This window comes from Odocoileus virginianus, chromosome 14 (assembly GCF_023699985.2).
Source record: "Odocoileus virginianus isolate 20LAN1187 ecotype Illinois chromosome 14, Ovbor_1.2, whole genome shotgun sequence".
In the NCBI taxonomy this organism is placed as follows: Eukaryota; Metazoa; Chordata; class Mammalia; order Artiodactyla; family Cervidae; genus Odocoileus; species Odocoileus virginianus.
In genome coordinates, this window is record NC_069687.1 from 36,084,315 (window position 1) to 36,100,622 (window position 16,308).

General features: G+C 38.8%; 1 protein-coding gene across 2 annotated transcripts in view; it reads right to left on the minus strand.

The window, feature by feature from the left end:
• Positions 1–3,743: 3,743 nt before the first annotated feature.
• PLCXD3 (phosphatidylinositol specific phospholipase C X domain containing 3) overlaps positions 3,744–16,308 on the minus strand; it is a 186,228-nt gene continuing 173,663 nt past the window's right edge. For both annotated transcript variants that reach the window (XM_020905094.2, XM_070476630.1), the window contains exon 3: positions 3,744–10,613. In XM_020905094.2, the coding sequence (XP_020760753.1) occupies positions 10,460–10,613 (154 nt within the window). In that variant the 3' untranslated portion in view covers positions 3,744–10,459. The remainder of the gene's footprint in view (positions 10,614–16,308) is intronic.

Sequence of the window (16,308 nt, forward strand, 5' to 3'; positions counted from 1 at the left end):
AGAAACATGGAAACAGCCCCTGCTTCCCACAACTAGAGACATCGCCAGAGCAGCATTGAAGACCCAGTGCAGTCAAAAGGTAATCAAGTAATTAATTTTTAAAAAATGGAAAGAGAATTTATCAGATTTTTTGTTGTAGCTGAACCTGCTTCCGTGCAACTAAGTACAATGTGTAATCTTGAATAAGGTATGAAAGCAAATAATGGACACTAGCATGCAATTCTGGAGTTTCAATTACCTATAAGTGCATTTTTAAAGTAAAGAAGATTGACAACTTGTTATTTTCATCCCCATGAATACTTCATTGTGAATTAGTTCATCAGCTTGTTTGTGAGGGAACAAGTTTTCTCTGGAGTGGACCAGAGAAGGAAGCATGCCAATGAGGAGAAGCTAGGCATCTGTACATGAAGTCCCCTGCCCAGCGCAGCTATTTGCTCGTCTAATAGACACGGCTACAAGCAGGAGCTGCTGGTCTTTTAGGCCACATGCATGTAGGGTCCTAGAATGAGACTAAATAACAGAATTGGGAGCAGGTCTATCAGAGGACTATTTGTATAAGGACTAAGGAAGATGACTTTTTTGAGAGAAGGAAAAACCAGGAAGATAAATTTGACCAGGATAAATGCCTTGGTCCTCAGAGGGGAGTAGAGATTTTGAGAACAGTATGGTAGCTGTCAATGAAATTAATTTCTGCCATAATTCCATGGAGTGGGGTGAAAGTAAGGAGACAGAGAGAGGGAGTTGAATAAGCTCTTTGCCTCTGATCTTGGGGAATTAATTATTAGGACACAAGAATGTAACATAAAGAGACAAGCATTTCCTCGTCTCTCTTTGCTTGGCAGCAGACCACTCACCACTTTAGCACCTGAGGACTTTGCCTCTGTTCTGTTCAGTTCAGTCGCTTAGTCATGTCCGACTCTTTGCGACCCCATGAACTGCAGCATGCCAGGATTCCTTGTCTGTCACCAACTCCTGGAACTTGCTCAAACTCATGTCCATCGAGTTGGTGATGCCATCCAACCATCTCATCCTCTATCATCCCCTTCTCCTCCTGCTTTCAATCTTTCCCAGCATCAGGGTCTTTTCTAATGAGTCCGTTTGCACATCAGGTGGCCAGACTATTGGCACTTCAGCTTCAACATCAGTCCTTCCAAAGAATATTCAGAATTGATTTCCTTTAGGATTTAATGGCTTGATCTTGCAGTCTAAGGGACTTTTAAGAGTCTTCACCAACACCTAATGCTCAGCCCAGGGAAAGCAGTACCGACTGGGAGGACTGCTGGTTCTGATGGAGATATGGGGGCTTCCCTGGTAGCTCAGCTGATAACGAATCTGCCTGCAATGCAGGAGACCCTGGTTCAATTCCTGTGTCAGGAAGATTCCCCTGGAGAAGGGATAGGCCACCCACTCCCGTATTCTTGGGCTTCCCTGGTGGCTCAGATGGTAAAGAATCTGCCTGTAATGCGGGAGACCTGGGTTCGATCTCTGGGTTGGGAAGCTGTCCTGGAGGAGGGCATGGCAACCCACTTCAGTATTCTCTCCTGGAGAATCCCCATGGACAGAGGAGCCTGATGTGCTACAGTCTATGGGGTCACAAAGAGTCAGACATGACTGAGTGACTCAGCACAGCACCACATGGAGAAAGGGCCATGATTGGAGGCCATAGAGGACATGCGGTCAGAGCGTAGCAGCAGCCAGTAACCAGGGGCCCTGGATTTCTGCTTGGCATACAGAAAACACCTTCTGGGGATGCAGGAAAGTGTAAGGAAGGAGACAGATTTCCCAAAGGGCATGTGACCAGATCTCTTGTGTGGAAAGAAGAGCCTGTGGAATTTTAGTTAATGTATTCATGCAACCCCACTTATATCTGCAAGTGGATGAGGAATAGGAACATTTAACAAGAGGTTTATTGAAGTTCAAAATTTAATCCCCCTCATACCCTTTCTCAGCTACTTTTAAACAGATGAATCATAACACAAGTTCCCCTGGGCACATATTCTGCACAAAGATTTGGAGTTGACTTTACAGCTAAGAGGTCTTAGTGTTTGAAGAGAACACTGTGCAGTGTATTTCCCTCTAAATTCTCCCATTGTTTTCAGTATTTCTCCAAGGAATACAAGAGGCGGAGGATACTGCCTGCTACTTTTTTGATGTCTCATCACCATTCAACAGTGTTCCACATGTGCACAGCCTGATCAAGTACTTGTCTACCCTTCAATTGGGTCATAACTCGTCATAGTTTCATTTCATTGTTTTCAAACATGTTTTAATAACTGCTATCCCCTGAGAATACAAAAATAGCGAACATGCGCCTCTTACGTTCAAAGCTGAAATCAAAGATTTATAACCTTTAGGCCAATGAGAAAAGAGTTATTGGTTCAAAATTAATATTTTCTGCCTTTTCCCCATGCCAAAATAGAAACGGGTCTGCAGGCACATTTTTCTTTTTCCATAATGAAAGAGTACAGTTTAATAACAGCTTAGCAGTTGTGTTGAGGCAAAAGATTTTTTTTTCTTCATTATTTCTCAGTGAAACCCCAAGAGGTCAAGCTTACACATTCCTCTGAGGGAAAAAGTGTGAGTGGAGGATAATCATTTTGCCAATGAATGCTTGGAACTGCTAGCACTGGTGTTCTCCCCTGCCCTCCTGGGCTTCTCACCAAGGGCATTAAATCCCACTTTGTAGAATTTAATGTGGTTTTTACTATGTTTCACCTTTGCCTAAAATGCCAGATGTTTCCAGGAATATTAATATTTCTATCCACAGGACTGAAAGATGAACATGGTAGAAGAGGCCCAGTTTTTAAGTTCACCTCCCGCCACTTAATTCCATGGTGGCCATTATTACAGCTCACTGAGATGACAAATATTGAACCATATATTGACAGCCAATGTTGAAATGGCGCCATCATGCCACAATAGTACTTTTCACAAAAAGAGAAATATTTGCTCCAGTGCCAAGTGATATGCATACTCCTTTCATCTTGGAAGTGCCAACTTCTTTAACCTGTGGAAAGGAGATACTTCTTTAATTTCTGGGGTCTGCTCTTCTTCCCCAGTGGCTCAGAAGGTAAAGAATCCCCCTGCGATGCAGGAGACCTGGGCTCGATCCCCTGGTTGGGAAGATCCCCTGAAGGAGGGCACGGCAACCCCCTCCAGTATTCTTGCCTGGAGAATCCCCATAGACAGAGGACTCTGGCTGGCTACAGTCTATGGGGTCTCAAAGAGTTGGACATAACTGAGTGACTAACACTTTCACTTTACTTTTTGAGGTCAGCCTCTGCTGTTGGGAAAAAGTAGTTTCATCTGAAGTTCTGAAAGTGAGGGGAGCAAAAAGAAGGGATGGGACCTCTGTTTTTAACTGCTTTTGTGATACAGATATAATACGGCACCCATGCTTACGTACATCATCCTATACATGGTGTCAGGATGGTGTTTTATGATGCTAATATACTATATTCATCATTACGGTATTGCTATAGTGATATTGGCTTTTGTGGAAATACCAGAAGCTAAAAGCATCAGACTTTTAAGATGCCTAACTTTGATGCAATGGAAGCAATCATGGCATTGCCTTTATTGGTGGAGGATATATATTCTTTCACAGAGGAAATCCTAATATGGTGATTTATATTTTTTAAAAAGAATGACATTTTCTGTTGCTCTGAGTCATGTCTTATTTAAAAGATCCACTTTGGGGCTGTAATAAAGCGCCGATAAATATGAAATAAAAAAATTAGGACAACTGGTATCAGGACTTTATTAGGCTTTTCACTGGATACAAAGAAACTTTTTTAACATTAAGAACACAATCTTATCAAAAAAATTTCATTTGCTAAACAGAACTGTAGGCATGTATTTTCTTTACATCACATTTATTAAAGTATCAATGACCAGATCCTAAAAAGAGAAGGCACAGGTCTGTCTCCCGCTGGTGAATTTCTCGTGTCTAATGAAGGAAATGTCACCAGCTCTGCAAATTCCCATCCTTTAGACATGAAATAAATCAACAGAAATGTGTGAAAGCAGGGGCCATGAGATGGAAATGTTACATTAAGAGATCTGGATTTTCCTATCACTTATATAAGTTTCAAGAGAGGAGGCAGCTACTCAAATGTCCTGAAACTCCATCCCCATTCAGGCCCTGCCAAGGAGTCACTGTTGGATTCAGAAATATTTGAAAACTCTATTTTAGGAATTCCAATACATTCTACACTTTGCAAATTTGTCTAGAAAATGGCCTTAGGTCTCACAGTTCTTACTCTGGGATGGGTTGGGTTTCCAATTCCTTAGAAAAAGTGTTGGTTGTGATAATCTGCTTTGATGAGTCTCTCTGGCAGGTGCGGCTTCATTGTCAGGAACTACATTCCCACCTGCTGTCTCTTCCACCCAATCTCCTGAGTAGGCACAGACAAAGCTGTGTGCATACCTCAGACACTCCTCTCTTTCTCCAGCAGTCAAGAGAGTTCCTTTCTATGTCAAATTTTCTACAACTCCATAGATGACCAGGTCTAATCTGATAAAACTAATTTGTGCTAAGTTGTTAATAAGAAGAGTAATGGATTCATTTGTTACCTCTCTGAAAGAAAAAGATAACAACTTTTAAAAGCGGTCCTGGTATGAGTTAGAAGGTGCTTCTCGCCAGGGGCATTTTTAATGTATGGGTATGTTTCAGGTTGTCCCAATTATTGGGGAATGTTACATAAGGGATTGTGGGGATAGAGACTTGGATCTCACAATAGACAAGTGAATGTGGCATTCATCTTATGAAAGTTCTTACCTGATTATTCTTCCTGTACTTCAGTTGGCCCTTCATAACACATTTTTGGGACTTGGCATGGGCCAATACTTTCCTTAATGAGGGGTAGTAAGACTACTGATTTTTATGAGCTATCTTAACACAGGAGTGTGGAGAGAGGTAGGATGTTATACCCTATAGGTAGCCCTACTGAAAAAGACAGTCAGGATTCATAGGGATTTAAGATTAGGAAAAAAATGCAGACACACACAATTAAATGTGAATTTCAGATAAGCAATGGATAATTCTTAATATAAATACATCTCATGAAATATTGGAAAATATTATACTAAAATATTCATTTGTATCTGAAATTTGAATTTCACTGGGTGTCCAGTATTCTTTCTAGCAACCTTAAATATGGGACAAAAATAATTGAAGGTGGAGAAAAAGAAAAGAAGGTAGATTAATAACCTGTACCAAGATCCCAAACCTAAAGATTACAGAGTTTTGCTTTGAACATGACCACCAGTGCAGATCCTTAAATTAGTATTTGAATGCACTTAGGTAGATAGCAAAAATTCAGGAGTGTTGCTTCCTGCTTTTTTTCAGAGGGAATCACATCGGTACCACCTAATGTTGATGGGTCTTTCATGACTCTCAGAGAGCCAAGGCAGTTCATCTTACTTGAGAAGACCCCCCTTCCTTTTTTTAAGTAATGGTTTGGAGAAACATTATTTTATGGAAAACTGGGGTTCCCTAAATATGGGTTCCATGAAAAATGGGTTCCATGTTTGGAAGAACAACTTTAGAAGTGCACTGGCTCTCTTGTGGATGGAAGTGAGTCTGAATTTAAGTTTTTTGCACATTAATGAAGTCAATAAATTAATTGATGTTTGAAACTTAAAGAGCACTGGGTATCCCACAAGCTGCACTATTTGCTTGTGGGAACTCAAATAAGTACTAAAGCACATTCCTCATGTGATTAAAAAAAGGCCACTTTTAACAAAAACATAATCTCCTTTTAAATTTTAACCCCGAATTGCAACAGTAACAAAAATGTCAATGTATTAAGGCTGGTCATAATGTGCCCTTTTTCTTTAGGATAAGTTTGATTTTGCACAAGATATAGTACACTTACACACACACCACATACAAGCACATACTTCTGACTCATACAAATACACATTTAGAACTAATACCTATAAAAGAGTATCACAAATGAAATAAAAAGTGCACAAGTTTTCAATAGACTTAATCAACATGTTTTACAAATTCTACAGAACATTTTATCATTGTCATTGGGAAAACAAACAATTTAGAGCATTATTTAAAACTGTATGTAACACAGGAGCCACCAGTAAGTTATGGCAAATACAGCATTCACACCATTGTGTCACTGAAATCCAGTTGAAAAGACTAAAGTGCTATAACATAAAATACTTTTAAAAACCTTGTTTAGCATATCTTGAGGGACACTATGCATTATTTTCTATTAGCGATTCAGAAAGCAGCACTCTACCTGTGAAGCTCTTATCTGGAGAGCAACCAAAGGTCAGAAGTTTGTGTCGCTGGATCATTAAAATTGCAGAACTGAAAAACTCACGAAAACATACATTTCCTGAGACGTCCAACTTTTCTAACAGAGGAGATCCTGAATGGGTAACATTGGCTAAAACATCTTATAGCCTCAAAGAACTTAAAACAATATTAAGAAAAGATGTTAAGAGAAGATGTGTGTTTGCTTGTTTGTGATTTATTTTTAAGTTCATCTTCGATTCTCCAGCTTGAAGTGTTACTGACAACATAGTTAGACTACTGCTAGGCATTTCTTATTTATGATGGTCTTATTTTTCACTGGTTTTCTAGTGATTTTTCTCCTCTTAAATATTTAAATATTTGAATTATGTTTGTGCCTACTTATGTAGGAGATATTGATTTTAAGAGTTAAAACTTCAGTAGAATCAGGTTGATTGATTAGAGTGGTTTCCACTTGAATAATGTGTAAGATGTTCATGCTGTGTGTGTGTGTGTGTGTGTGTGTTTATGTGTGTACACACATAGGTGCATACATACCAAACACTTCATGCTCTAATACATTCACTGTTAGGTGGTGCTCCATGAAAAGTAAGTTTTCCTAGTATGGCTGAAAGTGAATATTGAGGTCATCATATAGAGTATATCCTAAGGCTTTTAAAAGATGCCTCCTCATTCTCTGCATTCATATGACTGTGTAGTAATAAGGGAGACCTAAAGGATGAAATGGCAGAAGTCATCACCATATTGGGCCTTCAAAATTACAGACAGGAAAGCAAACCCAAAAATGATACTCTTTGCATATTTTCCCTCATCAGTCACTCACCCCTTTGATTTCCTGCTATAATTCGATAAAAGTTGGATTTTGTTTGTTTGTTTTTTCTTCCTTGCAGGACTAGTGATGGAAAAGTCTTAAGAACTAAGGAACACAAAATGTGCACCAAGATGTATCTCCTACCAGTTGGGGGTTTATCTGCAGCCCTTGTGCTCAATGTGCTCTGAACACAATGTCTAACTAAGACAAAGGAGCTTAGGCTGATGGTAAACGCTAATCACATACTACTGGTCCTCACCCCACCTCTTTATTTAAGGCCCACAGCCTGTTCCCCAAGTGTGTTCCAGAGCAGGGCTAATGGACAGAAGACAGCCAAAGGCATCTTCTCTTCATTCTCCTTGCAAAGGAATCCCTTCTAGTGAACTTTTCCTCTAGCTGGAGGACCAGGGTTCACATCTACCTGTTCCCTCCTTTGGAAATTAAGGCAAGTCCATGTACCCCCAGTGCCTGCTACATATACACTGTATACCCATATGGAAACCAAACATTGGTTTGGAAATATCACTTGTCAAACAAGGTCTCTATGTGCAGATTATTAATAGCAATTAAATGCTTTCTCCAGTTGAAAAACTGCACAATTAATCTAATGCTTCAGCATGTTTATTTTTTTTTCCAGCACCCAAATGACAAATATGACAAAGCTAATTCTAAGCGAATATTATAGGAAAGCATCTAAGTTCAAGAAATTACAACATAGTTACCTCTATATTTTACTCATTTTTCATTAATATGTTGAAAGATCTATTTTCTCATACATTTATAAGTCAAATCCTTGTGTCATTGTAAGTTTGCTTGGCTAAAGGTCCTCCTGAGGGATGAATAATGAATAGTCAGAGAAAACCTGCCCAAAAAACAACTTCACAGGACATTAATTCCAATAAGCTATAGTCCTTATAAAAGGAATCATATTCCAATGCACTTAAAGAGCAGGTAAAAGATATAGAAAGACAATAAAACTGGAGGAGAGAGGAAGCGGAAAGCAAACTATATTTGTAGATAATATTATCTATCCGTACAAAAATATTTGAATATAATCAGCTACTCTACTTTCAAAGTTCTCGTCAACTCTTTTCCATACATTGTTAAAGGTTTTGGTCTTAAAACTAAAGTATTTAATATCATCAAAGTTTTCACTTGAAAAGAATTGTCACTGTGTCTGTCCGTGACTCTGTGTGTTTGTGTGTGTTTGTATCTGTTCGCCTGCAAGGAGTAGGTACAGATTGGTTTATTTTGTTTGTTGATACAAATTCACACAACTGGAATGGAGAATATATCTGTTGCATGTATATATGCACACTACTTCGTCAACAAAACACAGCTGTATACTTTTCATAAATGTTCTCTTCAGTCTAAACAATTTCTCTCCCTTCCCCACAGTGGTTAATAAATACTATTTTCTGATAGTGAGTATTTATAATCTTTTAATCAACTCTTGATTATGTATAATTTTAATGTACATAAACTTGGAATCAAATCCCTTACCTAAAACTCAGAGATTAAACCACACATATGTTTAAATTAATTAAAAACTGAGAGCATGCTTTTATTTTTCTATGGTCCCACTTTACATGGATTATGTCGTTTTCCCCCAGGAAACTATTGAGGTGTGATTATTTCTAAACATGAAGATAAGATAATTTAGAATTGTACAAATTTCAGCAAATCTTATAGATTTTTATAAATGCCTCAAAGTAGTCCTGTGAGGCATATAGGAAAGGGTTATTGTGCTCTTTCAAGGTTATTTAGAGCTGTCAAATATCGCAAAGACACCAAGGGGGAAGCAATGCTTAAAGTTGTATTGCAGTTTTCTTCCTCATACATGTGGACTATCACATGGTAGAAGGCAGAAACTTTCTGTGAAACTTTGGCCTCTGCCTCAAAATTAACCCTGGGGTGAGATGGACGGAACCCAAAAGTGATTTTCAAAATCTGCTCAAATCACATGTACTTAAGAATCTCCTGAAGATGCTTCATGGATCCTTGAGAGGCCACAGTCGTAGTTTCAAAGACATTGTTCTCATCCATTCTGTTACCCTTCCTTCTTCCTCAACTTTAATTTAAAAAACTCAAATTGAAGCTTCTCAGAATATGTTCCTCAAAATTTGGGATGTAGAATGACATGTTGGGAAATCTTAATTTGGTAGCAAAGCTTGCACAACCTTTCATTTCTTTCTTTCTTTTCTTATTTTAATTTTTTTAGTCAGATTAATTGTTAGAAGAACTTGTGTAAGTGTTCTTTTCAGAGTTTTCTGGTTCTATTTTTTAGTTAAATTTTTTTCTTTTATAATTTTACTTTTATTTACTTTTTCATGGAAAGTCATTTTATTTTAAATATAGTGGTGTGTACATGTCGATCCCAAACTCCCAATCTATCTCTCCTGTCCCCCACCCTTTCCCCTGTAACCATAAATTTGATCTCTTAGTCTGCGTACCTTTTTCTGTTTTTTTAAGTTCATTTGTATCTTTTTTTAAATTCTACATATAAGAGATATCAAATGTTATTTGTCTTTCTCTTTCTTATTTTACTCAGTATGATCATCTCAAGGTCCAACAGAGTTTTTTGATTTTAACACACATAATTTTTCATTTACCGGGCATTCAAGACAATATTTAAGACATTTCTGAATTAAAATGACATCCATCTCCTCACCACCTCCATTTTTCAATATGGAGTTGGCACTAATTGTTCTTCCATAAAAGTTTTTTTATTCTATATTTATAGCTGCCTTCAATAGAAATACTGTGAAACACTATTGTTTTTAAATGACACAAAATTTACTGATTATGGCCTCCAATATTACTGATGCAGGGAAATTGATTTGATGCATATTATCTATGACCAAAAGTTAGCAAGATTGCAGACTACAGAATATTATACCAAATCCTACAAAACAAGTAAATTTCAGTACAACAATGTAATACACATTATGCTGGGCATTCAATTACTTTTAAGTCCCATACAGCATCAGATTAAAAAGAGCGAGCGAGAGAGGGAGCAGAAAGTTTCATTTGGAGGAAAGTGTAGGAGCCCTAAGTTGAAATCAGAAACACAATCAAGTAAACACCCATAAGTTACAAAGACTAATTCTGAAAAACAAAATTTACTAGTCTTTTTTTTAATCCCTAACACTAGAAGTAGGTTTTGCTTATCAAATGGGAAATGAAATATTTATAATAATGAAGAATATGATAATAGTCACTGAAGAAATGGTTTTCCCCCTTTCCCACCCACTTTCAGCCCTTATCCCTTCAGAAACTCAGTGGAATAGGAAGATCAGAGTGTTTATAGATAAAACATCTAATACAGTGAATCTTCTCCTTCTTATTCACTGAAACTCCAAACAGTACCATCAAGTGTTGGCTTCCCCTTCATCAAAGACATAGTTGAGCTTTATGACAGTGCTGATGAAATCACCAAGTTCTACAAAGTCGGCAGTGACAATATTGATGCCACTCTCTCCTGGCTTCTGTGTGCGGACCCACTGCATCATGGCAGGAAGAGCTCTGAGAAAGGAAAGAAAAAGAGATGTTACAGAAGGAAAGATGTTATTTTTCAAGCTTGCAATCCCCAGGACTTCCTTCAGTTTTCTAATTTACTAAAATAAATGCCCCAATTACAGATACATAATGAAGAAAAAAAAAACAAATGGACGATGGTAAATTCTTAACCTCTTAAGTGACTCTGCAGGAGAAATACAATTATTCTTGGAGGGTGGCTCAGATGCTAAAGAGTCTGCCTGCAATGCAGGAGACATGGACTCAATCCCTGGGTCAGAAAGAACCCCTGGAGGAGGAAATGGCTACCAACTCCAATATTCTTGCTGGAGAATTCCATGGATAGAGAAGCCTGGTGGGTTACAGTCCATGGGATCGCAAAGAGTTAGACAAGACTGAGAGATAACACTTTGGAATCCACGAGGGATTGGCTTCAGGAATTCCCACAGATGCCAAAGTCTGTGAAAGCTTTTTCACAGTGTCTTACATAAAATGAAGTTGTAAAGTCAGTCCTTTTTATCCATGGTTTGTGCATTCATGAACTCAACCAACCCAGGATCGATTTTTGTGGATATGGAACCCAAGCATATGGAGGGCTGACTGTAGTCACTATATCAGTCAATACTGGACTCCATCTTTGGAGATCTCACATGCCATGAGAATTTATAGTGAAATTTCTCCACTAAGAAAGCAACATTCTTGCACTCATTTTTTAGTCTGGTATGGTGTGATTACAAACCCTGGAGAACTATGGGTTACTGAGGTCAGGGATGAGTACATACACTTAGCAAACATTTATTACAAACCCACTATTTTCAGGAAATGTGATAGATTTTATAAATAGACATATTAGTGAAACTGCCTGCATTTAAAGAGTGCATAGTTTGGTGGTGGACCGATGGACAAGGAAGACAATTTTAATATAGTACAATCAGGGCTCATCCTTTAAACTTATTTACTGATCACCTCTTCTATTCCAGACACCTCTGAAGGCACTTGGAAAACTTGAGTGGGCATAGCAGATAAAAATACCCACCTGTGAGGAGCTCACAGTCTAATAAGGAAAGACAAACAATGAATAATCATCATAAATTAATTACATCATTTGATAGGAAGGAAGAAGTGCTATTAAAAAGCAGCAAAAAAGGGAAGATTTGAAGTGTGCAGATAGGAGTGGAGCAGATGGCAACTTAAAATAGGGTGCTTACACAAGTGCATTGACAAGGGGATATTTGTGCAAGGGTTTGAAGGAGACAAGGGAGTTAGTCACATAGATAGCCAGGGAAAACATTTCAGCTGCTGCCATAGCGTTACATGGGTAGTATGCCTAAACTTTGTAAAAGAAAGAGGAGACCATTAGAAGATGAAGTTAGAGGAATTATGGCACTGTAGGCTATTACAAGGGTTCTGAGTGTTACTTTGAGTGAAAAGGGGAGTCTTTGGAAGATCTTGAGCAGAATAGTGTTGTGATCTGACTTAATTATAAAAGATGATTCTTTACCACGAGAGCACAGTGGAGAGTCACCTAGCCTCGTTTGCAAAATCAGGGAAAACTTTTCAGAAGAGCACTCCCTGAATGTTGAGAGATTAGGAAGACTTAGCTGGGAGAAGGTGTGAATGGGGGATGGAGGATGATGTGGTATATTTTCAGACAGAGAAAATAACATTTCTACATTCATTAACAGGGGTATGGTGTGCTTAGGAGTAGGGCATTTGGACAGACAGATCCAGCTATTAATAAGGATGCAGTATCCTATGATAGCACATTGAAGAGAAACCACTATGGCTTAAGCAGGCAGGAAGGGAGGTTGAGAAAGGGATAAATGAACCAAGGTCTTAGAGATGGCAGTGCAATAACAATGAAAGAGTGAGGAAGTCCATGTGGACACCAAATTCCTGGATGGAATGGAGAGAGAAGGAAAGATACAAAGGTATGAATGGAGAGATCATGATGAAATTAAGAATCTCAAAGAAGCTATAAAATGTAAGGAAGCCTCAAAGTGCTGGAGAAATAAGAAGGGACCAGAAGACAGAAGGTTTTCAGAATGTAAATCAACTTAAAGCTGTTAACCGGGGAAATAATATGCTTAGATTTGTGATTTAGAGAGTGTGGTTTGCCTTCAGTGTGAACAAATGAAGAGAAAAAGGCAAGACTAGGATCAGAACTAACAACCAGAGAGCTGTGGAAGGAATCTAGACCAGAGATAATGGGAACTTACATTGCAGGGGCCGCAATAAATATATTTGAAAGGAACTATGGAGCACCGAAAAATTGATGCTTTTCAATTGTGGTGTTGGAGAAGACTCTGCAGAGTCCCTTGGACTGCAAGGAGATCCAACCAGTCCATCCTAAAGGAGATCAGTCCTGTGTGTTCATTGGAAGGACTGATGATGAAGCTGAAACTCCAATACTTTGGCCACCTCATGCGAAGAGTTGACTCATTGGAAAAGACCCTGATGCTGGGAGGGATTGGGGGCAGGAGGAGAAAGATGACAGAGGATGAGATGACTGGATGGCATCACCGACTTGATGGACATGAGTTTGGGTAAACTCCGGGAATTGGTGATGGACAGGGAGGCCCGGCATGCTGCAATTCATGGGGTCGCAAAGAGTCAGACACAACTGAGCGACTGAACTGAACTGAACCGAAGGAGAAAAGGTGGCACTAGTGGTAAAGAACTCACCTGCCAAAGCAGGAGACACAAGAGATGAGGGTTTGATCCCTGGGTGAGGAAGATCCCCTGGAGGGGGAAATGGAAACCCACTCCAGTACTCTTGCCTGGAGCATCCCATGGACAGAGGAGCCTGGTGGTCTATAGTTGGTCTATGGGTTGCAAAGAGTTGAACATGACTGAAGCAACTGAACACACACACACACAAGGAGATAAAAGGACAACATTTGACTGGTGTGGGATTAGATATGATGGAGATGAAGAAAGAGGCCATGGATGATGCCTAGATTTCTAGCAGTATTCTGGCAGGTGAGTATCATCTACTAATTTTGGAAGGATAGGACTGAAGGCTTCCCAGTGGATGTACTAAGTTCAGTCTGAGACCTGTTGATTCTGAGGTGACTTCAGGATGTATGGATTAAGATTTCAATTGATTAAGTACAGGTCTAATATTCAGGACATAGAGCTGGTCAAGGGCTATCACATAAAAAGAAAAGAGCTATGAGAGTTACCTGGGAAGATTGTATAGAGAAGGATGAGAAGAGAAAATCTGAATATCAGCTACATGGGCAGAAAAGTTGATTCAATTAAAAAAGGGAGAATTATGTATAGAAGTAGGATGAAAATCAGGAGCATATAGTATCATGAAATCAGAAGAAAAGAAAGTCATGCTTCTTTTGGTTTGTGAGGTTGAAGTACAGAATGTAATACAGTGCCTTTATCCAGATCTCATAAAGCACATCTAGCCAAACTTGACCCATCTAGGCAAAACTAAAAACTGCCTTGGGGTCCATTAATCCTGTAGACAGTACCTTAAAAATTCTGATCCATGTTTTCCAGCATTTACCTTTGTTTGTTAGATACAGATAGAGGAGAACCAAAAGAGTGCTTCTAAAAGAGGATAGCATGGATCTAAAAGACCCATTGCCATCAGAAAATAGACTGGCAGGTGGAGGAATTTGGTCTTCATAGCCACAGTTTCTGAAGGGAATTCTATCTTGGAATTAAAAAACTGTGGATCCCTAGAGCACAGACCCAGGGGCATTCAAGTTCATCAGAGAGACAGATGCCATGGCAGTGTGTGTGCAACCACTCGGGTTTGAATTCCATTACTTTCTCTTCTGGGCTTGCTCGGGCAGATGGCATATGTCTGTTGTGAACACAGTATCACCTTGGCATTTCAGAAAAAGCAGACACTCTTTGGAAAAAATATCAAACCAGCTCATTTCCTGGGAAGATGGTTGCTTAGCAGATACACACACCTTGAGAGGTGAGAGGTGGGTAGAAGAGTGATGCTGAGGCTGGGGCTGATTCTGTATTAGCTTTAACCAAGTAGCTGGTTTGCCAGATCCCTAGGGTACTAGGTTATGGAAGGTTCCTGAGCAACAAAATTCCCATCTGAGAACCATGACCATCATGAAAACAGAAACTCAGATGCCTGCTACTACTCTAAGATTGATATTCCTGGGCCTGAATTTAGAACAACTAATTGTTATCCCCATGGAGAGATGTTAGGATTGTTCTTCTCTGTTTCACTATAAAATAGATTACTTTGAGGATTGATGAAATATCATTTTGGAATAGCTTGTAGTCCTCAGGTGAAATGAGTTTTACATTTAAAATGCCATTTCTCTGAGTCACGGAAATATTTTTCTTTTTCTGTTCAAATATACTTTTCTCAAGTCAATATGATACCAAAAACAAAATAAGCAATAATGCCAAATTGAATCTCAAATACTCAGATGGACTTAAGTAGAATTATATTAAACGAAAAGACTCAGTGTTCTAGATTAGAACAAACAAATGCTGTTGAAGTTACAATAATTATTTAGAGTGGCATTTCTTAAACTTTTAAAAATTTTTTCCTACCATGGAACCTTTTAAAATATTTTCCTTCCTCACTCTCTTTCTCAATAAAGTTTTTTTTAATTTATTTTTCTTAGTTGGAGGCTAATTACTTTACATTATTGTAGCGGGTTTTGTCATACATTGACATGAATCAGCCATGGAGTTACATGTATTAATACCACAGATAGACTTTAAATATGTTTATATATTGTTTGTATATTCCTGTGCTTTTTACATAAAAAGAACACATTTTTTATTTGCCCTCCTGAGAATCAATTCTTATATTAGATAAATAAATTGAAAAGCCTACTCTGGTGGTAATAAAACATTGTCTCAATGCAATAATTTTCACTGTATAAGACAAACTGGTTAACAAAGACCTACTATATAGTACAGGGAACTCTGCTCAGTACTCATTAATAGTCTAAATGGGAAAAGAATTTGAAAAAGAATAGATGCATGTATATGTATGGGCTTCCCAGGTGGCACTAGTGGTTAAAAAAAACCCATCTGCCAGTGCAGGAGACATATAAAAGACAGGGGTTTGACCCCGGGGTCAGGAAGATCCCCTGGAGGAGGGCATGGCAGCCCGCTGCAGTATTCTTGCCCAGAGAATCCCATGGACAGAGAAGCCCAACAGGCTACAGTCCATAGGGTAGCAAAGAGTCGGACATGACCAAAGAGACTTAGCACACATATGTATAACTGAATCACTTTGCTGCTGCACACCTGAAACTGACAAAACGTTGTTAATCAACTATACTCCAATATAAAGTTTAAAAAAATAATTAAAGAAAAAGCAAACTTGTTAAACTTTAATGTTTTAAAATCACCCCTTCATTTATTTGGAATTCCCTGATAGCTCATTTGGTAAAGAATCCGCCTGTAATGCAGGAGACCTGGGTTCAATCCCTGGGTCAGGAAGATCCCCTGGAGAAGGGGTAGGCTATCCACTCCAGTATTCTTGGGCTTCCCTTGTGGCTCAGCTGGTAAAGAATCTGCCTGAAGTGCAGGAGACCTGGGTTCGATCCCTGGGTTGGAAAGATCCCCTGAAGAAAGGAAAGGCTACCCACTTCAGTATTCTGGCCTGGAGAATTCCATGGACTGTATAGTCCCTGGGGTCTCAAAGTGTCGATCATGACTGAGCCACTTTCACTTTCATTCATTCATTCAACAGATATAT